The sequence below is a fragment of the Phytophthora infestans genome, genomic scaffold (genome assembly GCF_000142945.1).
Source record: "Phytophthora infestans T30-4 supercont1.1 genomic scaffold, whole genome shotgun sequence".
In the NCBI taxonomy this organism is placed as follows: Eukaryota; Oomycota; class Peronosporomycetes; order Peronosporales; family Peronosporaceae; genus Phytophthora; species Phytophthora infestans.
Window position 1 is genome coordinate 2,900,312 of NW_003303758.1, and position 24,305 is coordinate 2,924,616.

Genomic DNA, 24,305 nt, shown 5'->3' on the forward strand with positions numbered 1-24,305 from the left:
GACTCAATCCCAAGCATACGGTTCAACTTTAGTAATAAAAAAACTATCTTTCCGTATGCATGCACATGTATTGTGTTTTAGCGGCTCTGATAATGCAACGCCCAACGTTTTGACAGTTTTTCCATTCCGGATGACGTCTTTACTAAGTAGTTGCGAACAAGCAACGCACAACGTCTTGACAATGGCTACACTGTAGCGCTTGCTGGCCAGTCATTCTCCGAAGCTGCAGACGAAGCAACCCCATTCAGAAGAACTTGCAGTTGTTTCGTCTGCCTGAATGCCTCTGTGTCCAGTGGACACACAGTGTCCACACAGTGTGTGTGGTCCGTACATGTGCAACTTCATTTCCTCGCCACAATTTTGTGCTGCAGCTCACTCTGCTGCAACAGACCGAGCGCCATCGAACGAAATAATGTCGAGCACTTTTTAGTAGAAAATAACTGCATGGCCAAAACGACCTTGATAAACTAATTATTGGTACATGGGTTTGGAGGCAACAGCGTTGCCTTTTTCTATGATACATGTGTAGGCTGGTTGTTGCCTGTTGTCGGACGTCGCTTTGGCTTGACTTTGATAGATGAATAGAATACTGGGTTTCACACGGAGTCAACTGCAGAGGCTGCCCGCTTCTTCTGAGCCTCAGCCGCCTGCGCCGCCTCGATGGGCGTCACAGGCACGGCCTCCTGCTCGTCCTGGTTGAAGCACACAATGATGGCGCTGACATTGTCAGTGGATCCGAGAGCGATGGCGTGGCTCACAAGCTCTTCAGTTGCGTGTTGCACGTCTCCATGCAGCCCCAACTTGGCACGCACGAAGTTCACGACGTCCTGAGGTTCCATGACGTCGTACAGACCGTCGCAGCCGAGCACCATGAACTCGTCCTGGCTCTTGACCTCGTGGACCACGATGTCGGGGGTGGCGCACACCAGGTCTCCGTTGAATCTGTTCTTGAATTCTCCTCGTCCGGTCTTAAAGTCGATGTCTCCGAACGCTCTTGACACCCCAAGCATTCCGTAAATGCGGCCTTTCGAGATCTGCCCTTTAGCTTTAAGAATTCGGTCGCGTTCACTGGAAAGATCAGGGGTGTGGGCGATGCACATATCCTTGGCCTGTCCGTTCGTAGACAACACGACTTGGGAGTCCCCTACAGAAGATACGAGGGCCGTGGAGCCGCGAATCACTACTGACACTGCGGTGGATCCACTAGGCAATTGTTGCTTGAAAATTTCTTCATCTGTGGCGGCGTATGCTGTCCGGATAGCATCGGCCAGTACAATGTCAGCGGGCTGCAAACTACGCGCAGATTCCGGCTTGTTCGTGGATTTTTGAACGTGATTATAGACGTTTTCGTGTAGCTTTTCGGCCAGATACTCGGCCACTTCGGGTCCTCCGTGGCCGTCGTACAGTCCGAAGAAGGCAACGAGGTCGTCGTCCACTTTCCGTGATGTGGTGGCCTGTCTGTCCTCGTTGTTCTTGCGAATGCCCGTGTCGGAATATTTGCCGTAACTCACGCGGAGTTGCGGGAAGTACTGGCCTGCAGGTCGGTGCAGCACCAGTGTGCGCTCCGTATCAGAGGCAGTAGTGGCAGTGGAGAAAATGCTGCCACTCGGACTGGCAGGTGAGCAGTTGCTGGCCGAAGGAGATGCGACGGCTTCGAGTGTCATTCCGTGCTCACCAAAGATGCTAAAGACGTCGCGGTGCGAGTCCGTGGTGGGTGCTCGGCGGGCGCCCACGCCGCTCTCGTCGCGGGCTTGTTGCTTAGAGGCGGCATGCAGGAAGATCTGACTAAGGCTGGGGCGCTGCTCGTGCTCGTGTTCCCTGGGGCTGTTGGGCAAGACGTCCTTCGACGTCTGGCAGCCCATCGAGAGCTTGGGGAAACGGATGATTGCTGTTGTTGTTGACGAAACTCGACGAGTTTCGTGCGCGACGGAAGCTGCAAAAATGGGAAGTGGGGGAAGCAAGCCGTTAGTCAGGTTGCAACACGAGAGGATTGAAATGGAAAAAGAGTGTTTTTATTTTCTCCCATTTCAAGCCATCAAAAAAGCTACCAGGCGTCGCATGCTTACGAGACACAAGTAAGGAAAAAGCCATTAAACGTACCGAAGAGGTGCAACTGCGAGTGTAAGGGATCCGTAGCTTGTGCGGAATGGAGGAAGTCGGAGGAGCTGCTCGGAGCTCCACCAGATGCGTTGAAAGGCAATTAGGGCTTTCCTAAGAGGAATTGCCACTTGTTGCCGCGGTTGCCGTTCTCTGAATGAGGCCATCCACGGAAGGAGTATTTTGCAAAACTCCGGGGCTGGGGCTGGCGTAGGGCGCACGAAGACGGGACGGAAGAGCCAGCCAAAGTCGGCGCTCAACTGGCCAATCGCGATGCGACGCTTGGATTCACTGGGGTCTCGTATGCAGCAAAACCACCTGCTTGCCATCGTGTCTGATCGCCGTAGCGCAGAATGCGAGCGCCGGCGAGCGACGCCACACAGAATTTCGCGGCTCGGACGCGTTCCGTTTCGGCGCAGTTTCCCCGCTGGGCCTTTGGGATTAGCAGGCAATGACCCAGGAACTCGCCTGTGTAGACAACCTGCAACAGCAACTTGTCTAAGGAGGTGTTAGGCAACTTGGCCAGAGGCTGCTGCAGCGGTCGGTATAAGCAACAGGCGGTTGGCTCGCCTTTGACGCAATATCCACGCGTCTAAAATTTGTAATTGCCGAAGAGTCTAAAGTTTGTAATTGCCAGCGAGTCTAAAATATTTGGACTGCAATTGCCATCGTGTTGCACTTGAGTTGAGTCGGCTTGATCGACGCACATGGAGGACAGGTGTGTCTGTCTTTTGCATCGCTCCAGCTGAGACTCCGAGCAAAACCAGCAACTGTCAATGGGAACTTCGCAGCGGTGCCCGTCGGAGCGGTGGGCAACTTCAACACGCAACTGCCGCAAAATGCCCTCTCGCGATGACACTACACGTTAAGCTTACCACTTCCGACGGCGCCACTAGTCTCCACTGTCACCAGAGAAGATGGACAGAAAGGTTGCCGCTGTGTGACTCACACAGCGGCAACCTTCCTGGCACACTGTGAGTGCCTTGACGCGCTTGTCAACTTCGCCTGTGACTAACAATAAGAATAGCTCGCGCGATGGCCAGCGTAATCAGTCAGTCGCACGTGCGCAACAGGCACCTGCACTCGCAGCGGCTATTGACGCGTCCAACCCTAGCATAGAGTCCGCCCACCCTTGCGTTGGTGGGGCGTTGGACGGCATTCCCTGCAACTTGTGGATTGATGCAAGACCATCATTAGCCACGCGCTGAAGCAAGATCTTCGAACAATACAGTCAGTTTAAATTGAGCATCACGACCGGCGGAACTCCATGCATTGTCGACCGGTATTGATATTTCACCTATCTCGAAGAGCCGATTGGCTAGCACTCTGGATTCTACGATGCAAGCGCTGCACTTGCAGTGCCCCATTTTCGTCTACTACGTGCGAGCACCGGAGCAGCTCCGGAGCCATGCCTGGAGTGGCCGTGGTGGCCCCAGATCTTTGCGTGCGCGGTCAAATCAGATCCATGTGTCGTACCGGAGCTGGAAGATTCCTGGAAGCTTGTGCCACAGCGACTTATTCAGGAGCACCAATCAGACTCGATCCCGAGCCCTACTTTCCATGCTTAATCCACTCCGTTACAAAACCCAAGCTTGATCACCCAGTTTTGTCAGCACATTTGGGACTACGCGGAAACATCTGGGACCACGGGACCCGTGGTCCCAGATGTTTCCGTGTAGTCCCGACCCGTGACGGGTGTCACGCGGGTGACCGCAGGTGTCATTTCGGTGGCATTGCAATTGCCACGTTGGTCCTGTCGACCGTGAATTGGCTTGTGGTGATTATGATTTGCGAGCCGATCTCACTATTGGATCCGTAGACATGCACGCTGTCACTGGCGATCGTCGTTCGACAGACCCACCGCCGCTTCGAGGAAGAAACCATGCCGGGGTCTCGCGAAAAAAGTTTGGAGTCAAGGCGGTGAAGCACACACCTGTGTTAAAAATTGATTGAGATATTCAATTGATATATATATAAATATAAATATCGGCAAAGGCGTCGTTGAAAGCACCAACTTCCCTTTATCAATCAACTTCGGCGTGACTCTCACGCAAAATCTAGTTATATGTACTTCTACATGCACACGTGAGATGGTGCAAACTACCGCGGCTTGGCATGCCGAGTCAAGCACTACGCAATTCAAATTGAATTGAATTTGAATTGGCATGTCAAATTGCCAATTCCGACCAGATCGAATCTGATTGGCCAATCTAGTCCTTAGTAAATTCCAGTTAATATTGGACGACGCTGGACCAGTCAATAATTTTTCCAATTTCCTGTGGAATTGCCATTCCCCTTTTCCATCGGATAGTACTCAGCTCTACCGGTATTAACATTATTTTTGCCGTGCCAGTTCTCGCTGATGTAAAAAAATTCCATGCTAAAACTGAAAGCCGGGGAGGTCTTCGGGCTTCACCTGTCGGATGTGGAAGCAAAAATGTATTCAAACACCACTGAGAGAACGTTCATCATCTTTTTATTACTCCCCGCAAGCTCGCTCGGTGTTCGGTCCCTCGCTGTGGACGTGAAGCCGCTCATAAAACCATAGCATTGCCATATTGAGTGTTAGGTGTTTGAGGTTGCAAGCACGTTCTCTACGGAGTTCCGTGTGCATGTGACTATAGATCCTACCGACATTCCATCATAATTTAGTCTTTATCAAGATGCGGGAGCGTTACGTTTGAGCAGCCTTGAATTTTCTAAAACTAGATTTGCGACTCGTTTGCGCAGCGACAACTTTCTTGCACTTAGCGTTAGAAATGGCTTCGGCTGTGCAGCGTTTGTGGCCTGGACGCAAGAAGTTGCGCAAGGAGACGCCCGAAGATGCTCGGCAGAGATATCTCCGCGAAATTCTGCATAGAGAATTGGAAGACAAGAAGCGTGTGGAGCGCGAGATGCACAACGTAAAACCAATTAAAACGTAGTACTTTGTAAAAGTCTGAGAGAATTTCTCACTGTTGCTTCACTCCTGCAGCTTTTAAAGCAGATTAATGCGCTTATCCTCAAAGATCGAAAGACTGTGGCAGCTTACCAGCGAGTACGTATCGTGCTTTGTGGAGTACGTTGAAGTAGTCGCATGTAAACTGTTGAGCTTGCCCGACAGAAACTTAAAGATGAAGATCCACGCAGTGTCTTCTATTATCGCATGCTACGTCGTGTAGGGCTACCAGAAGTTCATGCTCGCTTCGCGCCATGGTTTATAAAGTCCAACCAGATTCAGCTCAACCGCTGGAGTGCCGTGTTGTTTAATCGACTAGAGCAGGCCTTCTTCGCGATACCGGAACAGCTTTCGACCGTGGAAATCCGCATGCTCGCTCACCAAAAGCATTACGATGCCATCATGAAGCCTCCAGCCGCTGACTTAGCAGCGCAGGACGCCTCTAAATCGCTCGAGCCACGTCAAAAGAGTCAAATACTGCTGCAACGAGCCTTTCGAGACTGCTCCTTCCACGTCGACGAAGATATTGCTCGCAAACGACAGCAACAGGCAGCGGTCACCGGCGTCAAAAAGCCACCGCCACAGCCTCAATTCAAACACAGTGACAACCAAGAAGACGAAGTCGACAAGCTGGAATTAATCGCAGAAGTCCCCGTCATAAATGCTCCACCAGGACTTGCTCCGCAAGTGCGAGGCCAGCTTGAATCGCATGGTAAACACACCTTCTTCACATATAATGGACGCTGGAAAGATGGCGAAATGCACGCCACCCTCGGAGTCTACACGTTCGCTGACGGTGGCAAATATCGAGGCGAGTTCGTTCATAATGAACCATGCGGGAACGGAACCGTAGTGTATCCGAACGGCGTTAAATACACTGGCGCTTTTGCTGACGGAAAGTTCCACGGCTTCGGAGTCATGGAAATGGATCGTGGATACTGCTACGAAGGTGAATTTATCAAAGGACAACGCTGTGGGGTGGGGAAGCTACAGATGCTCCAGAGTGGCGCTGTGTATCAAGGCGAATTCTACAATAATATGCGTCATGGTCAAGGCACAGAGACGAGTGCGCTTGGATACTCGTACGTCGGTACGTGGCGATGCAATCGTATCTGCGGAAAAGGTCGATTGGTTTGTCCGGACAAACGCGAGGTCTTTCGTACGGATTGGCCGCCGTTGTTGCTTGGTGAGGCAATTCGTTTAGTGAAGCGAGAAAAGGCTGAGGCTGGCTGGAGACAAGAGCTTTGGTATCGGAAACTACTTCGTGTCCGTGATGACCTGCGAGCTTTGGACCTACAGAACGCGTTCTGGGATGCCGAAGAGGCTCGTATGAAACGGCAGAAAGAGGAACGCATTGACAACTTGAAACGTGCTCGACGTGAGAAACGTGAGACACAGGCAGCAGCGAAGAAGGCTTTCATGGAGCAAGCAGAAGAGAGTAGTGGAAAAAGCAACAGTGATGATGGAGAAGAAAGTAGTGAAGAAGAACGCAGTGAAGACGAGAGTGAGAGTGCAGAGGAAGATGAAGATGAAGAAGAGAACGAGAGTGAAGATGATAATACGGAATAAATAACACTTCAGTTTGAGAAATACTTCGAAGTACTACTGTACAGGTAGTACCTTACGTCTTTACTTTTTTATATTTTTTTATATTTTTCTGCAAGAGCGTGGAAGTTCACTTTTACCATGTCGGCATAGACAGTTCGTTTCTCGAAAGCCAGAGTTTCCCGGACGTTTTAGTTCCGTCGTTCACTCGCGTCAAGGCCGCCGAGCTTCTCAAGCTCTTGGTTAATTTCGTCCAGATCCTTCGACTTGAACGCCATACCGTCATGTCCAGCAGAAGTAGGATTGCTAAATGGCATTCCAGAGGCAACAGCCGATACAACCGAGGGAGGAACCACACTGCCCACAGCTGAAATCGGGTTCGGAACTTGACTCAAAGGCGAGTTCGAGATGATCTGACTGGCCAGAGGACCCGCAAGCGACGTCACAGCCGAAAACACCGACTGCAGCCCAATACTGGCCATCCCAGCCACATCGTTCAGCTGCTCAGACACAGACCAGCACACAAGTAGTTAGTCACGTCAACAGCTAAGCCTTATAAGAGACTCAAACAGCTTCACGTACGTTCTGAGGCAGTTCTCCGAGTTGGATCGTTTCGTCCACACGGCGGTCCAAGAAATCCCACGTGTCCTGGAAGTTCGGCGACTTGTCATTCAGCATAAACAGCTCCGTGCTAGCGTAGATGCCCGTGAGAATAGCGCGCTTGGTGTACCATGATAGATCCGTGGACTTGTCACCAGCGAAGTACCAGATTTCATCCGAGAGCTGGGCCAGTCTCTTTGCAGTACCAGGTGCGTTCTGCGGTAGAGCGCCAATGGCCATAGCCTGTGGCCATGTAGCCAACACAGGCTCCAGCATCTGCAGACGCGTGCAGACGCCAAACTTGAGACGTTCAGTCACCGTCATGGCCTGCAACTTTTCCGTGTTGACAATCAGCGTCTCGCGTAGCTTGGCGAGACACGAGTCCATAAAATAATCCACCAAATCAATAGCTCCGCGCTGGAACATGCCGTGAGCCACCGAAGGGTAGCCAAGATCCGTGGCGCCAGCTGCTAGAGCCTCAATGGCCCACCTTGCATTCGAGAGCGTTACAACCTAGGATATCTTCGCTTTTATAGCACTTAAACCATAACGTACCCGTGGGAAATCACATGGTCCAGAGCCTTGGCCAGAATGAGCTGCTCTGGGTCTACTGGGGACTCCGTTTTGGGCGGCTCATCGCTGGAGCTTGTCTGCGTACTCTGAAGACGGGTCTGGCGAGTGGCGGGTGCTGTCTGAAAGCACTGGAGGTTCACCGACGCGGAAGCGGCGCGAACGAAGCTGCGCTTAGTAGCGATGGCAGTGGCGAGACGCGCCGAGCGGCGGACGAGACTTCTTGACGCCATGATAGCGACTTCCTGTAGCACTTTTAAGCTCCCTCGTTTTTTTAAGATTAAGTGACAATACTGACACTTTCCTGAAAGAGTGACATGGCCATTTTTTAGTTTTTTGCTTGGTAAGCAAGTACTTTTTTTAAGCTTTGCGATACCGGTAAATATATTTTAACACTTCAAAATATTTCAGCAACCTATTTACCGTACTGTGTTGAAGTTGAATTTGTCCCAGTACTGTACCGTGTGGTACCGGTAATCAAAATGAATGAAGAGCTTTCGATATTGGCTATTGCCACAAGTTGCAATGTTTTGGCGGTTGATTCTTGCGAGTGAGCCATCACCATGCTCGCTCCTGTTTGATCAGCTTCTGGAAATTTAAAATATCCAAGCAAGTCTTATGAGCAGCGCAGTTGATTTTTTCTCTCTTTCACACTTTTGCGGTAGATTCGGTACCAATTTGATCAGCTTGTGGTTGGAAGCATCTTTCGCACTGACGTACATGTACTTCGAATAAAAGCTCTCCAGACTGGAGAGGCAACAGGATAACAACTCAGGATGCGTGATGTCTGCGCCAACCAAGCCGTCGATCTGGCTTGTTCACACTTGTGAGCTCTCAGCAACAGCGTCAGCCTCAGCCATCATCTATCTGCAATGTCCGACGACCAAGTGCCACCGTTTTCGCTCGGTACGAAACACCTTACACGCATGACGTGCAGCGCACAGTTCAGAGATGACTAACTGGCCATGCTGCCGCTACGTGTATTTACCAGATAAGCCGCGCCACGATACTTCGACGTACGTCGGTCGGTGGCGTAAGTTTGCGGAGCTCGTGTCGCCAAAGTACGTCAAACAAGGTAGACGATGGAAAAAGTGTGGCTCTAAACATCATGCTGGGGCTTTAGGTGGCTCTTTCTAAGCTCGGAGCAGATTCAGCACGCGACGCAGACTCTGGAGGACTTCCGCAACGGTAAAATCGCCCCTGGTCAGTTCAAGGATGCGGAACTTTGGAATCTTCGCCAGGGTACGAAACAATGCGACAGGATGGTACCAACTTGTGGTTTTTGCTGACGTTTTGGTGATAATTGAATCGATATGTAGCGTACGAGGCTGCCGTGCACCCTCAGACTGGCGAGACAGTTCCGGCTGTGTTTCGGCTGTCGGCTTTCGTGCCTGTGAACATTCCCATTTGCGTTGGCATGCTGCTCGCTCCTGCCACGGTATGTAAAGTCTTGCTGCACTTGTAACAATAGCTTTATTTTAATTTAAATGCTCACTTAAATATGCTTACAGTTGGGAAACACGATCTTCTGGCAATGGGTTAACCAGAGCTACAGCGCCGGTTTCAACTACGCTAACCGCAACGCCAGCAGTGAACAGGACAACTCCACCATCTTCAGTACGAAGTTCTCGATGCTAATGGCCTTCTTTCAGCGTTCTAACACGGCTCTTTGCATCGTATCACAGAGTCGTACGCTACCGCGACGCTCGTGTCTTGCTCGACTGCCGTTGGTCTGGGTAAGATGGTGGAGAAAGCCAAGAGACTTTCTCCCAGCACGCGTTCCTTCCTCGGAAAGGTTAAAACTGCTAAATGCCGAATGCTGTGCTCCTTATGTGACTGAATTTTTGGGCTGCAACTTGATCAGATGGTTCCTTTCGTTGCTGTCGCGAGCGCAGGTGCTTTCAACGCCGTGTCGATGCGCTTCAACGAGTTCCAGTACGTGTAGAGTGTCTTGCACTGGAAATATGATGCTGTTGTGCTCATTGGAGTGTGGTGATGCGTTACAGAGAGGGAATTGATATCATGGACGAGCACGGAGATGTTCACGGGCGTTCAGTTGCCGCTGGACGTCAGTCGCTTGGCCAAGTGGCACTCACGCGTATTGCGCTACCCATGCCCAGTACGTCCTCGCATTGACAAGCTCTTCTTGGGTGAATTATGTCTAATATTGGTGGACTTGGACAGTTTTGCTGCTCCCGCCGTACCTGTATGAGATCATGAAGAAAACCAACATCATGCCCAAGGCCAAGTACCCGAAGCTTGCTGCGGAGCTCGGTACGTGCATTATTTCTGCCATAGTCCGCGGTAATGAGCTAACTTATTGCGTCTCTGCCTGCATCTATGATAGTCGTGTTAACGATGTGTCTGTGGGGTGCCATGCCCAGCGCTGTGGCGCTCTTCCCGCAGTTGGGAACGATTTCGGCTGACAGCGTTGAGGAGGAATTCCGATCTCGGGTGGATCGCAACGGCCAGCCCATTCGTCACTTCATCTACAACAAGGGAATCTGATTGTGTAGCGTGCACTATTGCCACAACAGAGGTTGGCAAAGCACAGTGTTCGTCTAGGAGTCGAGCGAGCGTCGTTGAAATTTCAGCTTGCGATTGTGATTGCAACTTTCGTAACCCGCGTAACCTTGGATACACACAGGATTACACATTTTAGACCTGGCATGGGGGACGCTATATGAAGTACAACGATCTCGTTGTACTTCATATAGCGTCCCCCAGGATTAGACGATTGACCGGAGTGCATTAGAGCCCTACCTCTCATACTCCCCCTGCGTAGGGAGGGCCGTGATACTAGCCAATTTCGTATGAGGGGAGTCTATCAAATTCTACGTAGTCTTAATAGTACCGGTACTGTAGAATTAGATTGTTGCATCGATAAACACTGTTCTCCTATACTTAAAGTACCAGTTTTGCTTGCTGCTAATTCATGAGCGAGTTGCGACTTCTACAGTCGTTCCGAAGGTCAGTTTTCCATTTGATTGGGGTTCGTAGTTTCGGCAGGGCGGTCAAAGTGGCGCTTGCCTTTGTGAGCCTCAATGTACAGGAGCATGTTCTTCCGACTTTCTTCCTTTTTAGCGTCCTTGGTTCGCCAGAGATCGCGCTAAATTGACACACAAAACATGAGTTTCATCACTATATACGTAGCACACCATTAGGCATGATACCTCTGTAATATGACTGGCGTTTGCTGCCTCGTGCAAGCGCTCTTCCAGTTCCCAGCAGTATCGCTGCCATTTTTCTTTTTCCGCTATTTGACTTATAAAACAAAAGATAAAATGAGTCTTCGCTCAGCTTCACGCCATTCAATAATCGACTTACTCATCGACTAGCGCTCTCAAGTCCAGGAGAGCGTGCTTTGCTGAGGACAATTCGCGTTTTGCCCTCGACAGACTCGTTGCATTTGCTGCAGCTGGTGATCATCACAAATATTAGATCCAAGCAACATTGTAGACAAGATAATAGCAGTCCGCTTACCTTTCTCATCAGCAAGACGGAGTTCAAGCTCGTTGTGGGCCTCCTGTTGCTGTAATCGAACAAGGTCGCGTGCCTGGTCCTCCAAAGATTGCTTTGACGCTGCGAAGACTTCTCGTAAGCGCGTCTTTGCCCTCTGCATCAGCAACACATCGTAGTAAGTCGGAGGAGTATCATGCTTGAAATATTTCACATCGACATACTATGCTTTCGTCCACTTCTTTATGGTAATTGTCACGCTCCTTTTGAAGTTGCTACAGTAAAAGCACCATAAACACGATGATTTAACAGTACAGTGCTGGAAATCAATGCCATGTAGTACCCAAGACTCCATCGTTATGCGCCTCAGTGTTGCATCGCAGGTTGAGAGTGACAGTGCTATCGATTCCGACAACCCTGTGACACAGTAAACAGAGCAGCCTTTACAATTTGCGGCCAAACATACTGTCCCGTCATACACTTCAGTACCACATAAAACCCCAAGAGAGCGAAGATCATCGGACAACTTGGCGACTTCTCCACATTCATACAGCCTGAGGAAGTCGCGGGGTGTTAAAGGATCGGCTGAATAATCTGGAAGAACTTCATCAACGTTTTCGTGATTCTTCCGTAGATGATCCTGGGCATAATAGGGTGTCAGCCTCTGCGGTTCAAGAGTTTCGTACAGTACAATTGATATCGAGCTCACCTTCAGTCGATGAAGCTTCTCGGAAGTCAACTGTCCGTCGTGATCCCCATCGAAGTGTTGCCAAACCATTTTTGCAGCAACAACGGACCACACTGGCAAGCCCAATGGAATTAATTGCTCATCAGTCGACTGAACAGGGTAATAGCTTGGAAGCTTGTTTACTTGGTTCGCTAGAAATTCCAAGCTCTCTTGCTTCTCTTTCTACACCGAATGAATATAAACGCGAGGAAGTGTCGTCAATATTCAACAATGCTACATGTTACCAGCTGATCCATTCAACGCACCAGCTGAAGCTCGAGCTCGCGAAAACGAATTTCTTGCTCATAAATGGTGACGCGCAGCATCTCCAGCTCCTGCTGAATAGACTTGGTTTCGGCATAGAAGGACTGATAGGAAAAGTCGCTCAGCTCAGTAAGCAGACGCACACCAGCGCAGCCAGACGACGGGAAATGGCACGCGTACCTTTATATTCTGCACGTGCCGGCAACCTTTCTGCTCGACATCATAGTCCAACAATAAGTCCTCCAAATGTTACCAGGAGTAACGTTATGAGCACCACCTACCCAGCAGTACAGGTATAGCTCCGATGCCCCACAGTTGCTGCAGCAATACCGAGAAAGTTTCTTGACCGCAGCCCTGAGTCAAGCAACATCTATTTAGCTGAGCTTTCTCTAGGATTGAAAAGATCGCCATGTTCAACGTACGCAGCCATAATGATTTAATCGTCCTACAACGATGGCATCCTCCCTCTTGCAGAGCCGCGAAACCACCCAAGTTGGTGCTCTAAATAAGACTAGGATCTCTCTCTAGGAGAACCAGTTGAAGTCCACCGCAATGGCTACAAAACAGTGCGCCCCATCACCGGCTTTGGCGTGTTTCTCGGCTGCTGTAGCGATTGCCTAATTTGTCTTGCTACACGACGCGCTTCCACCACAGCGCAACCCAATACGCGCGTGGCTGCGCCCAGCAATAGCAGCAGCAGTGGAGACCGTCGTTGGCTCGACTCACGTCGTCCCGGCGCAAGTTCAATTGCACGAGAGTGTCGCTGCGGCTCGACGAAGTAGCCTCTTTGCGAATGTTCCTGGCCGCTTCGTCGCTGCACTTCGAGGGACACTTCAACTGAGACGGTCTCCAATTCTCGGGTCTTGCACTATTGCCCAATTTTTCAACGCGTGTTCTCGCCGAAACGCACCTCACGCATTTAACGACTTCGGCACAGCGTCGATCATGACTCGACACGTCCTCGTGCTCCTGCTTTGGTTACCAAAAAGTGAAGAATTAGTCCATAGTGAAACCGATCAAAAATTGTTTGTTTTCTCGACGTATCTATTTACCAGCAGGGCCATCTGCTTTGAAAATCAGATACATCCTTCGGTTATGTCCGCACTTGAAAGCTCTAAAGGCAGAAACGATCTTGCAAACGAAGGTCGACGGTAGTTTTAAACAATTTGTCAAAGACACGATCTTAGGCCGGCGCGTTGCGCTGCACCATCACGATGATCACTCCTTGCAGCAGTTGGGCCTTGCAGCAAGTCCAAGTCACAACGGAATTTGCCTCCGACTGCTCAAGCCTCAACCAGCCCCGCAGCTCACAGGAACCTTAAGTGAACGTCTCCTACTCACCAATCTATGTCGGTCTCGGCAGTGCGAGTCTCGCTCCAGCCGGCGCATGGCTACATACCACTCGTAGTCATCGGCGCCGGTCTCGTCGGTACGTGGGCCGGTATCAAAGTCGGCGCTGCTCGTAAGAAATACAACGTCCCGTATCCGCAAATGTACGTCGAGAAGAAGGAAAAGAACGCCAACGAGTTCAACTGCGTGCAACGCGCACACCAGAATGTACTCGAGAACCTTCCGCTTTTGTACGCCATGCTCGCCACCTCCTCGTAAGTGCATTCCAAGCGTCTCCACATGATCGTGATAACTAACAGCTGCGATGCCAATGCAGAATTTACCGTCCTAAAGTCGCAGCAGCGGCCGGCGTGGTGCGCATCGCAGGCTTCATCATGTACGTCAAAGGATACTCGACCGGTGATCCAGGGAAAAGGACAAAAGGAAGCTTTGGTGAGTTATTTATCGTGCAGCAGCTGTCGAAGTGTATCACTGTGCTAACTGCTTAGTTGCTGCATTTGCCAGGCCATCTAGGAACGCTAGTTATGTTAGGATTGTCGTTGGAAGCGTCTCTACGTCTTCTGGATATCATTTAGCTTTTGAAGAAGAGTGGAAAGTGAAGAAAGCAATGACGAGATATCCAGCAAACAAGAGCTCAGTCTCTTGAGATTATTACGACTGGTTAGCACACTCTTCAAGCCTCCAAATTCAAGGGGTAATGCGAGGCAAACGTGATATGAGTGTTGCAACGCACACCGGTGACAAATTCGCGAGCACTCAAGAGGGAAGTGCTGCGAGGCACAGTAGCAACGGATGGAAGCTGCTGCCAGAGAATGCCAAAAACGACATGAACGGTGCGGAAACGGGAGGTGGACACGGTAGACTTGCGATAAACGGACTACCAGCCTTTCGATCGAAGACTCCAAGACATCTGTACCCTGTAGAAAAGAACATTTGATGTTGTAAATGAAGTGAAAACAAAAGTGAAATGATAACCCAAAAAATTAACCACCAATACAATGTACTTCGTACACTATAGTGCTAGTTTTCGTTGGCATTAAGCCAAGTGAGACGTGTCAGTGCATCCCATTCAATGCTTACTCTACACAACGGTGGTCTTCTCGCAGGAACCACTCACACTCGTTACTGGACTCTGTAAGGTGCTGCCACGATTCAAGGTACCATCTTTTCTGCGCTTATATTACGAATCAGTTGAGCCGCTTGCACTCCATTGTGATCTGAAGCGGTCCTGCTGGCAGCGGGGCGACCGCCTTGCCGAGATTCATGAGAGCCACGACAATGTGGAACTTTTTCGGCAGCTCGTCGCCAGAGCCCTACCAGTAAGTACGGAGCACAAAAAACATTAGATATTAATAAAGTTTACAATTACAGGTAAATGAAATACAGAAGGCCATCTTTTATTTTGAGCACTCGTTATTTCGCCCGATTCATGTGAAAGAGCCAGGCTCACGGTCCCCAACTATTAATACATCCGAATGATGACCGACAGTGCCCGACTCGATATAAGAGCCGGTTGAGCAATCGTGTGAAGCGCATGGCTGCTATACGTATATTCGGATGTGAAAGACTTAGCACTGAGCGTGTGAAGAGTGTTTGCGGTATTTTGCAGTGTTCTACGCTGATAGTGTGTGGCGGCACGTACAAACTGTAAGGGCAAACACAATGATTGACTTGTTTAAAGTGTTAACTAAGCGCACATGCAAATGTATCTGTAACGTAGATACTGAAGTTCCTTTCTGGATAGCATGCAGAGACCTTTTGCACCGGCAATCTCTTCAAACGCCACAAGGACGTAAATTCCACAATTATAGCTGTCGACTTGAACCCCGAGGTCTGTATGGTACGGGCGGACTCGAAACTTTCGTGGGGCGTAGTCTGGTAGCTGCACTAGAAGGGCCTCCGTGAGTGCTCGGACTTTAAGTGCATAGGTCGAGCCCATTGGATCGTAGACAGCCGCCTCCGCCATTTACACGTCCAACGATATGCCGCACCAATGGTTTTTACTGCAGCATACGGGGATGAAGATTTTCTCATTCGTGACACTGGCGAAAACATCAGCAAAAACGGCAGCAATCCCTGGCATTGCTTCGCCTTCAGCAGAGCCGATTATACTTGGATCCACGATGATTACATCACTTCGTGATCCAAACAGTTTAGCCATAACGATGTTCATGGTGTCTTCACTAAGGCATGTTTTACCTACAAGGTCCAGAATGGCTGCCTGCATATTATACAATAGTTAATCAGAATAATATGATGAAGCAGGCAAGAGATGGGTATTTATACCTTTCTGGAAGACACAGGAATCGCTTTTGCTTTCGTCGTCACGTCTGGCTGCTCCTGCACCCGAAATGAGGATGGCATAGGCAATGAAAAGTCGACGGTGTTCACCCACTTCGTCATTTTTCCCACTTGGTTGATGGTCTTCATCGCTGTGTGCCAAGACTTCATAGTCCGCATCGTACACGCCGAAGCCAGGTATATCGACGACCAGATCTTTTTCGGCAGTACCTTTGTGCTTTGACTGGAATGCTGTGACTTTTTGGTTGCAGATGCTGATTTGTTCAGGACGCAGTATGCGCGTGATGGAGGCTGGAGGGATAATAGGCTTGGTTGGTGGTAGCGATGCTATCGTTCGTACAGTCGGGGCCTTGAGCTTAGTGCCGTACTCAATCACCTTAAACTTGTTGAGAACTGCAGCCGCAGATGCATAGGTAGCTTCGCCCGACAGTGCAGTTTCTACGGATGCTAGGCTCAGGTTCAACGAATGAAGCTCGGAGTCTTCTTGAGCAACTGCAACCGCCTTCTTACGTGCCGCCTTCTTTGCTGAAGCAGATTGCTTCGGGCGTCCTCTCGATCGTGGTGGGCTGGCAATAACGAACGTCGTTTCTTCGGTTGCTGTTGGAAGAGTTCGTGAAGTCCCCGACTCAGACCCGACTGGGACTGATTGGCCCGATTCATGTGGAGGTTCCGACTCAGACTCGACTGCACCCGATTGGCCCGACTGCGGTGAAACGCCACTTGGCTCGTTGAATAGGCCGACTTCTTCAGGTTCTGGTACTAGATCGGTAAGCAACTCATCGCCACTCGTGCTGTAGGCATGGCCAGTGAGAAGTGGTTGATGTGGTTTTCTCCCAACAGCAGTCTCTGGTGCGTGGGTAGTACTACATAGTTGTGTTAGAGGCACCAAAATATCGGAAAGCTGCCCACTCGTTTGCGAAACCTCCAGCTGATTTGTTTCTTGAATAGGATCTTCAAATTTACCATCCTTGAACCGACCAACCACTTCTTGGAGATATTGCATTGCCTGTCGATACTGGGTCATACCTAGACCAGCCATCGTGTCACAGATCTCCGAGGCAATGGGCAATGCTTCTCGGAACTTTCGATTCGAATCCCAAGGACGCTCGCGCCCAGGAAGAACAGTCTTCACCTCAAATGAGCTGGGTTCATTTTCAGCGCTACTTGAAGTGCTATTTTCCAGTGCTGAGCGAGCGTTTGAAACCAACCACCGCTTGTTTAATAGTAGCGTCGAGATAATTGTTTCTTGACTAAGAGCTTTGCGAAGGAAGAAAACGTGTCGGCATGGTAACAAACGCGTGCTCATGAACAAACATGAGCAAGACCAGTCGCGCTTGGCGACACAATACTCAGCATTAAGCTCATCCAGTGCGTCATCCTCTTCACACACACTCTTGATGAAATACATCCCAGGGCAACCTTCGTAAAAGATATACGCAGCCGGTCCAAGGGCATACGAATATTGCATGTGGATGAGCTCACACGCATGTTCGCTCACAATGTTTGCAACCAAGGACATCTCACTGTCATACTCAGGATGGTGCACGACCACAGTTTTGTAGATCTCCGAGAGAAACAGTTTTTCCTGCAGAGTTTGGTAGTACATTATGGACGCAATGCATTCGTCCACTGCCATGAAGGAGTCCACCCATTCCTTGAGTTGTTCCACGAAGCTTCCAGCCGATTGTTCGTATTGTTACCAAGTGTGACAGTATTCTGACGTTTATACGCACACCACTGTCCACGACAATTATCCCAATTCCTCTGAAAGTACGCAACAAATGGGTGCTCAACGTCCGATGCCGACGCACTCGACTGGAGACCCGACTGCACCCGACTCACTCTCGACTCCACCCGACTCACTCCCGACTACGGCAGCTCTACTACGTTCCACCACTGGCTGAGCGTAGCTTGACGCCACGTCAGTAGACGTTGCAGCAGAGAACCCAATCGAAGCAAGGTGGACCATATACTTGAAGTGCTTCTCGTATTCCGCCTCTGTCTTCGCATACACAAGCAAGCTCACCACCCCTCCAAGCTGCTTCTTCTGGGTCTTGTAGAATCCATAATCCGCAGACGCAATTTCTTCGCGCAGATACTTCAACACATGGAACTGACATAGCAGCACAGTCACACCAGTAAAAGCTTCTTTCAAGACAGAGAGATCCGTAAAATCTTTGTCCACCAGTACACATTGCAGCCTCGACCACGCCGGATTGTTTGACTTGAATTTTTCCAGGGCCGTGAGCAACGTAGCGTACTGCTCATTCTGAAGAAGCGCGTGTTGGATAAACTGTCCCTTGCCAAAGATATCATGAGCCATAAAAGAAAATACTTTGTACTTGGATCGATTGGTTCCATGCGTGGCATCTATCAGTAGAACTTCAGGGAACTGCTCGTACAGCAATCGCATATGTCTGGTCTGGAGCGTGATACACGTAGCTACTTTCTGGAGAATAACAACAGGTAATCTAAATATATTTTGCCTAAAAATTGTAGCAAACAGGTCATTTACCTTCTTGTTGATATCGTTAAGAAATATTCGACCAACATTACCGGGTTTGTCGACGAACTCCTTCATCCATTTTTTCAGGCGCTTCTCGCTTGAGGATGGACCATCTTTTATCTCTCGCGCTTTCAGTTTGCGAACCAAGTTGTGTACGTCTTGCGAGTTCGGATTGCTATTATACTTGTCTGTGATGAACCTTAAAATACCGGTCTTCTTGGCCCCATACCGACGGAGCACGTCAACAGTTTGTATGGCGCCATCAGTCAGCGCTATCCGCTTGGAAGAGTGGGCTCTGAAAGAGTTTTCATGTAACCGATGGTTATGCTCCAGCCGACAGCGTGTGATTCTTACTGCAAATGTCTGGTTGGCCGAGTCAACTAACTGCACACAAGTATTTATCTACGTAACATGATTACCCGATTAGCATCAGATTACACCCGTCTAGACCCGACCAAACAATACTTTCCTTTGCCTGGCAACCCTTCGCTCGAGTCTCTTGACGTGGTCTCTTCGAGGCTTGAGACTTATAGGATCCAGCGTGAGTGCAGATGAATGTCCTGGAATACTGCACCCAAGACTCAGGGATAGGTGGTGCCTTTGAATGCTGTTTTCGAATTCGCTCGTTGCGCTCAGACACTGTGGTGTTACTTCGGCTCCGGAAGACCTATCGTTGATACACAAACAGAATTGGTAAGCACCTAACGAGAAAGATACAATGATCTCAACGTTCTCATCGTTACCTGAAATGTTTGGGCTGAATAGGCCGCCAAGTACTGGTCAAAGGCTCCCCACGACGAAAACTCAACCTTGTTTGGCGATGCGGCCAACACACGACTGGGTCCACCACTTTCGCTTGTGCTGCTAGTCGACTCCGGAACGTCTGAAACACTCCGAGCCCCCGACGAGCCGTCTTCCGCCGAATCAGCACTACTTGCGGCGGGCGTTGGCAACCAGATGTCGTCCTAAGAGTCCTGGGATCTCTCAGACTCACCACTGTCGCTCTCTTCCAACGCAGCGGCCCCCGTCAACGGCCGCTTATGGGCTGCGCGCACGCGGAGACCCATTCAGCCCCGTACGGTTCCCGCTCCCCCCTATCGAAGTTTTGTGGCTGGCAGCGCACTGATTCCAACGGGTATACGCAATATACGCCGTACGGATGTAGCTCATCGGAAAGATTGTGCAGGGGAAGGGTAATCTAGTCGGGCGAAATACTCACTGTCTTTATTTTGTCGTCATCACCCTAATAGAAGACCCCTTTGTAAATTTCACCATTCCCCCCAACACCGGTACGGCAGCAACGATAATGTCTGGGATCCAAGTGGAACTCCAATCTGCACACGGTTTCGTGCCGCTGCTCGTGGTGCTCTTGTTGTTCGTGAACTTGTGGGCTGGCATGAAGGTTGGCAAGGCTCGCAAGCTCTACGGCATCGAATACCCTCAGGTGAGGCTCAGAGGTGCTGTAGCACAGCGCAGCAACGCACTGAAAGATAATGTGGCTGCTGCTGTAGATGTACGCGGAACAGAGTGACAAGAACGCCAAAGCCTTTAACTGCGTGCAACGTGGACACCAAAACATCATGGAGAACATCCCGATCTTCCTCGCTCTGGTCTTCACGTCATCGTACGTCGTAGTGCGCTCCCATCCTCGCAATACATTGAGACGCTTGCACTAACGGATGGTGTGATAGGATCTACCGCCCTCAGATCGCTGCGATTGCTAGCTTTGTGCGCATTCTCGGTTTTATCGTGTACATGAGCGGTTACTCGTCGGGAGACCCGAAGAAGAGAATGCAGGGAGCATTCGGTGCGTGATGATTTTAGTCATGGCTTGTGTTTGAAAGTGTAACCATTGTCTGTTTCGTGCGCTATGCTGCTGTAGGCTACCTCGGTCTGCTCGCGAGTCTCATCTTGAGTGTGGAAGCGAGCCTGCGCATTTTTGGACTGCTGTGAGATTGTCCACTGACATGAAGAACCTCTCAACTATCGAGTGAACAAGCTGGTACTTACGCTCTTGGAAGTAGGAGAGTAAAGGTGCTGCGAGCGAATCTGAGCAGTTATCTACTTGCAATGGTTAATAACTTGACGACGCCAATTGCCCTCCGTTTTGCAGCATTCATCAGTGCTACCTGAAGTATTTTTTTCAGGTGTTCACTTATTGCTTGATTCAATTGCGCCAGGCTACAGAGTGGTGACATTGTCTATCGCTATCACGACCAACGAGCACAACTGTAGTGAGCCGGGCCAAAAAGACCCATGATTACGGAAGGCACACCCCAAGCACTTGCCAGACCGAAGGTGCATTATCACGAGCAACCCCGTCATCATCCAAAGCAGCCGTTAGCGATCACTCTCATCCAAGCCCATAGCTAGGAGCTCGATTGCCTTCATGAACTACGTTGTACAAATTTTCATGAATCATTTTACAATTTGCCTCACAGAGACATCTCTTTTGACTCCTCACCCAGGATTGAGTTGAATCCAGTTGGAACTGCAGCCTGCTCACGGCTTTGTCCCTCTTGTTGTAGTGCTGCTCCATGTTGTGAACACATGGGCCGGTCACCAAGTAGGTGTGGCTCGAAAGAAATATGGAGTCGACTACCCACAGGTACGATTTCGAGCTGCCAAGCTGCTGCGTTGAACTTTCGTCAATCCAAGGCCTATGAATCGCTTAATGGTGCTGTGATATCGTAGATGTATGCGGAGAAGAGTGAGAAGAATGCCAAGGCGTTTAGACTGCGTCCAACGAGGACATCAGAACATTGTGGAGAATATCCCTTCCTTCGTGGGTCTGTTCTTCCCGTCGGCGTACGAGCGAACCTGGACCTGGTTTATTATAGTGCTTTTTAGTGCTTACCGACTGCGCGTTATTTTTTTACAGGTTGTACCGTCCCCAAGTAGCTACTGCCGCGGGATTGGTGCGCATCCTCGGCTTCGTCGTCTACATGCGCGGCTACTCGTCGGGTGATCCGCAGAAGCGCATGCAGGGGGCATTTGGTACGTTCCTCGTCGTTTATTTGGCTGGTACCACCCCGTTACTTACTGCAAGTACTCACAGGCCACTTCGCCCTCCTGGTGAACGTTGGTCTGAGCGTCGAGGCTGCGCATGCTGGGCATCCTGTAGTTGAAGTGATCCGCGTTAGCGCAACATAACGTAATTTCACCTCTTCCATTTGCTAAAATACAAATCGATCTTCATCCAATCAAATAACGTTATTATTTTCCTTATTCACCAATTGCCATCGTCTACACATCGTCAAACCTGGTTCACAGACCATCGCAACAATGGGAGGCGAAGTGGCCACCACGTCGATAGCTGTGGCCATCTCGGCCGCCGCCGCTGCGGCGTTTATCGTGCAGCGCCAGCAGAAAAAGAGCAAGAAGCCTAGTAAAAAGGTTATGCCCTTCCCCATGACGCGCACGCCGCTTGAGCGTGTGCCGTTGGACCAGCTGCCCAAGCTCAAGAACGACCTGCTTATCCGCGCGCTACGTGGCGACCGCACGGAACGCGTGCCCGTGTGGTGCATGCGTCAAGCTGGACGGTAAGTCAGCGAACCTCCCAATAGGCTGATTTCTAGTGCTTAGTGTCTTGTTGTTGTCTCTATCGAAGCCACTTGCCCGAGTTCCGCGAGCTACGTGACATGGGCTATGATTTCTTCACGGTACAATAATTACAATTACTACGAACTGTCATAGTCTTGTGGCTAACCACAGCTATTATATTATCCTAGATGTGCGGCGTGCCCGAGCTCGCGGTGGAAGTGAGTCTGCAGCCTCTGCGTCGCTACCACATGGACGCAGTCATCATCTTCTCGGACATTCTGGTGATCCCGCAAGCCATGGGCATGGAGGTCACTATGGTGCCCAAGGTCGGACCAGTGCTACCGGACCCGATTCGCAAGCCCGAGGACATCGACAAGCTCGACCTGAACCCCAACATCGAGGAGAAATTGGGCTACATGCTGGACGCTCTCAACTTGGCTCGTCAAAAGATCAACGGCGAGGTGCCACTCATTGGCTTTGTAGGAGCTCCGTTGACTCTCATGTGCTACATGGTTGAGGGCAGTGGAAGCCGCACGAAGGCTTTGCTCAAGACGTTCCTGTACCAGCACCCAGAGGCATCTCACAAGCTGCTCCAGGGCATCACAGACGTGTGCGTCAACTTCATGTTGGCGCAGCAACGCGCTGGTGCTCAGGCTCTCCAGGTCTTTGAGACTGTGGGCGCTGAGGTGCTGACTCAGGACCATTTCTACGAATTTGTGTTCCCTTATTTGGTCCAAATTGCGGACCGTGTCAAGGCCGAGATCCCCGATACTCCCATTGTGTGCTTCTGCAAGGGCACCCAGTACGCGTATGAGAAGCTTGTGGCTACTAAGTACGACTGTATTGGTCTGGACTGGCAGTCTGACCCGGTTGAAGTGCGTCAGATTGCTCGTGGCCGCGTCTCGCTGCAGGGCAACATGGACTCGAGCGTCATCTACGCGTCTACGGACATCATCTACGACGAAGTCAAGAAGATGCTCAAGCGTTTCGGTACGCAGAAGTACGTGGCCAATCTGGGTCATGGCTGCTTCCCAGACATGGAACCGGCGCACGTGGACGCCTTCATCAAGGCCGTGCAGCAGATCTCGCTGGAGATGAACTCGCGTTAGACCCAAGTTGCTATTCTTCAGCTGTCACCTGTGTTGCAATAGAAACGAAGGGAATACTTACGCATTCATGATAAAGAAAACAAAGGTTTGAAGTTCGTTGTTAACTGTTAAACTATGTTGCTAACATTTTAACTAGCTGCTGCAAGCATCTTTGGCGAGATATCGAGTGCGTCAGCGAAAATCTAAATAACAAAATAGAAACGAGTTAGGAGTCACGTTTCTATAACCTTCAGTATATGTCGGACGCACCGTGAACATCTTGCCGATGTTGTCCATGCGTTGTCTTTGCTCCTTGTCCATAAGAGTGTTCTTAGCTCGAAGTTGCTCCAGTGCAACTCGTTGATCGTTCGCTTGTGCGTCTGCAATCTCGAGTTTCTTGACCAGCAGCTCGATCTGAGACGTCATGCTTTGTGTCTGCTTCTCCAGTCCAGAACGCATTTGAGTTTGCTGCTTCTGCACTGTACCAAGTGCCTGCTCCATGAGTTCCAGATCATCAGTACGTTGATGAGCCTGTACACGGGCGTCTGCTGCTTGTCTCTGGGCGACAGTATCGAAATCCTGCAGACGATCTAACATGTCGTCGACATGCTTCTGCCAATTCCTACGCAGACTATTTGCCTCTTCACAAATCTCCGAGATGCGACTACCTGTGTCACTTTTGATCTCGTGAAGTCGGTCTTTGACGTCCATTACGTCGCGTTGCAATTGCTGCATCCACTCGACGTTGTGGCTGTGTGAAGCCTTTAGGATCTCGTTATCTTTCGCCCAGTCTCGCTCTTTGAGACCCCATATCTCCATCGTCCGCTTCAGTTGCATCACCTCCGTGTGTGTGGATTTGTGGATCTCGCCTTGACGCACAACTTCTGCGTCCATGTCACTAAGTTTACGTGTCATTTCCTTGCGAAGGCCGTCCACTTCGGCCATTAAAACATCCGAAAGAGTGTCAAAGGCACTGCGTAGTGCACGAATCTGCGAGTTTAGAAACTCAAATGTCGCCTGAGACTCGACTTCAAGGACTAACTGGTCCGCTGCTTCACGTTGCAGCTCCTTGACTGCACGCTGCAATTGATGCATATCTGACAACGGCTTCTTTGTCTTGGCCAGACGTGAGGCCGTCGTCTGCTTCAATGATATCGACATCGCTAGAACCTCGTGAAGTGACGAGTAGTTTGGAAGGTGTCGGCGGTTAATAAACGACTAATTTAATTGGCGCGTTTCGAAGCGGTGGAAAACGAACAGGCTCCTCCTGTGCTTGATGGCAGCTCGTGGCTCCTTCGCCTTCCTTGTTTCTGGTAT

General features: G+C 50.2%; 9 protein-coding genes across 9 annotated transcripts; 5 read left to right on the forward strand and 4 right to left on the reverse strand.

Moving 5' to 3' along the window:
* Window positions 1-480: 480 nt before the first annotated feature.
* PITG_00559 (protein phosphatase 2C, putative) lies at window positions 481-3,256 on the reverse strand (the record flags this gene model as incomplete). Its single annotated transcript, XM_002909100.1, has 4 exons — window positions 481-1,933; window positions 2,416-2,629; window positions 3,047-3,108; window positions 3,160-3,256. The coding sequence occupies 4 exons, from the start codon at window positions 3,254-3,256 to the stop codon at window positions 597-599; spliced, it is 1,710 nt and encodes a 569-aa protein (XP_002909146.1).
* A 1,600-nt stretch (window positions 3,257-4,856) lies between these two features.
* On the forward strand, window positions 4,857-6,393 carry PITG_00560 (uncharacterized protein; the record flags this gene model as incomplete). The annotated part of the gene is made up of 4 exons (XM_002909101.1): window positions 4,857-5,000; window positions 5,072-5,134; window positions 5,303-6,125; window positions 6,335-6,393. 4 exons carry the CDS (start codon window positions 4,857-4,859, stop codon window positions 6,391-6,393), a joined length of 1,089 nt encoding a protein of 362 aa, XP_002909147.1.
* Window positions 6,394-6,771: 378 nt separating this feature from the next.
* On the reverse strand, window positions 6,772-8,016 carry PITG_00561 (ubiquinone biosynthesis protein COQ9; the record flags this gene model as incomplete). Its single annotated transcript, XM_002909102.1, has 3 exons — window positions 6,772-7,080; window positions 7,163-7,670; window positions 7,736-8,016. The coding sequence occupies 3 exons, from the start codon at window positions 7,981-7,983 to the stop codon at window positions 6,772-6,774; spliced, it is 1,065 nt and encodes a 354-aa protein (XP_002909148.1).
* Window positions 8,017-8,622: 606 nt separating this feature from the next.
* PITG_00562 (Mitochondrial Tricarboxylate Carrier (MTC) Family) lies at window positions 8,623-10,258 on the forward strand (the record flags this gene model as incomplete). The annotated part of the gene is made up of 10 exons (XM_002909103.1): window positions 8,623-8,656; window positions 8,742-8,811; window positions 8,874-8,992; window positions 9,070-9,188; window positions 9,262-9,367; window positions 9,436-9,545; window positions 9,615-9,685; window positions 9,757-9,869; window positions 9,935-10,024; window positions 10,098-10,258. The coding sequence occupies 10 exons, from the start codon at window positions 8,623-8,625 to the stop codon at window positions 10,256-10,258; spliced, it is 993 nt and encodes a 330-aa protein (XP_002909149.1).
* An 815-nt stretch (window positions 10,259-11,073) lies between these two features.
* On the reverse strand, window positions 11,074-12,421 carry PITG_00563 (uncharacterized protein; the record flags this gene model as incomplete). The annotated part of the gene is made up of 7 exons (XM_002909104.1): window positions 11,074-11,168; window positions 11,234-11,366; window positions 11,553-11,626; window positions 11,699-11,849; window positions 11,919-12,119; window positions 12,203-12,320; window positions 12,396-12,421. The coding sequence occupies 7 exons, from the start codon at window positions 12,419-12,421 to the stop codon at window positions 11,074-11,076; spliced, it is 798 nt and encodes a 265-aa protein (XP_002909150.1).
* Window positions 12,422-13,484: 1,063 nt separating this feature from the next.
* Window positions 13,485-14,567, forward strand: PITG_00564 (uncharacterized protein; the record flags this gene model as incomplete). The annotated part of the gene is made up of 3 exons (XM_002909105.1): window positions 13,485-13,804; window positions 13,867-13,982; window positions 14,055-14,567. The coding sequence occupies 3 exons, from the start codon at window positions 13,548-13,550 to the stop codon at window positions 14,123-14,125; spliced, it is 444 nt and encodes a 147-aa protein (XP_002909151.1).
* Window positions 14,568-19,663: 5,096 nt separating this feature from the next.
* Window positions 19,664-20,452, forward strand: PITG_00565 (uncharacterized protein; the record flags this gene model as incomplete). The annotated part of the gene is made up of 4 exons (XM_002909106.1): window positions 19,664-19,801; window positions 19,869-19,981; window positions 20,049-20,164; window positions 20,240-20,452. The coding sequence occupies 4 exons, from the start codon at window positions 19,664-19,666 to the stop codon at window positions 20,308-20,310; spliced, it is 438 nt and encodes a 145-aa protein (XP_002909152.1).
* Window positions 20,453-21,642: 1,190 nt separating this feature from the next.
* Window positions 21,643-23,049, forward strand: PITG_00566 (uroporphyrinogen decarboxylase, putative; the record flags this gene model as incomplete). The annotated part of the gene is made up of 3 exons (XM_002909107.1): window positions 21,643-21,899; window positions 21,968-22,019; window positions 22,089-23,049. 3 exons carry the CDS (start codon window positions 21,643-21,645, stop codon window positions 23,007-23,009), a joined length of 1,230 nt encoding a protein of 409 aa, XP_002909153.1.
* An 88-nt stretch (window positions 23,050-23,137) lies between these two features.
* Window positions 23,138-24,149, reverse strand: PITG_00567 (uncharacterized protein; the record flags this gene model as incomplete). The annotated part of the gene is made up of 2 exons (XM_002909108.1): window positions 23,138-23,191; window positions 23,259-24,149. 2 exons carry the CDS (start codon window positions 24,147-24,149, stop codon window positions 23,138-23,140), a joined length of 945 nt encoding a protein of 314 aa, XP_002909154.1.
* Between the last annotated feature and the right edge of the window lie 156 nt (window positions 24,150-24,305).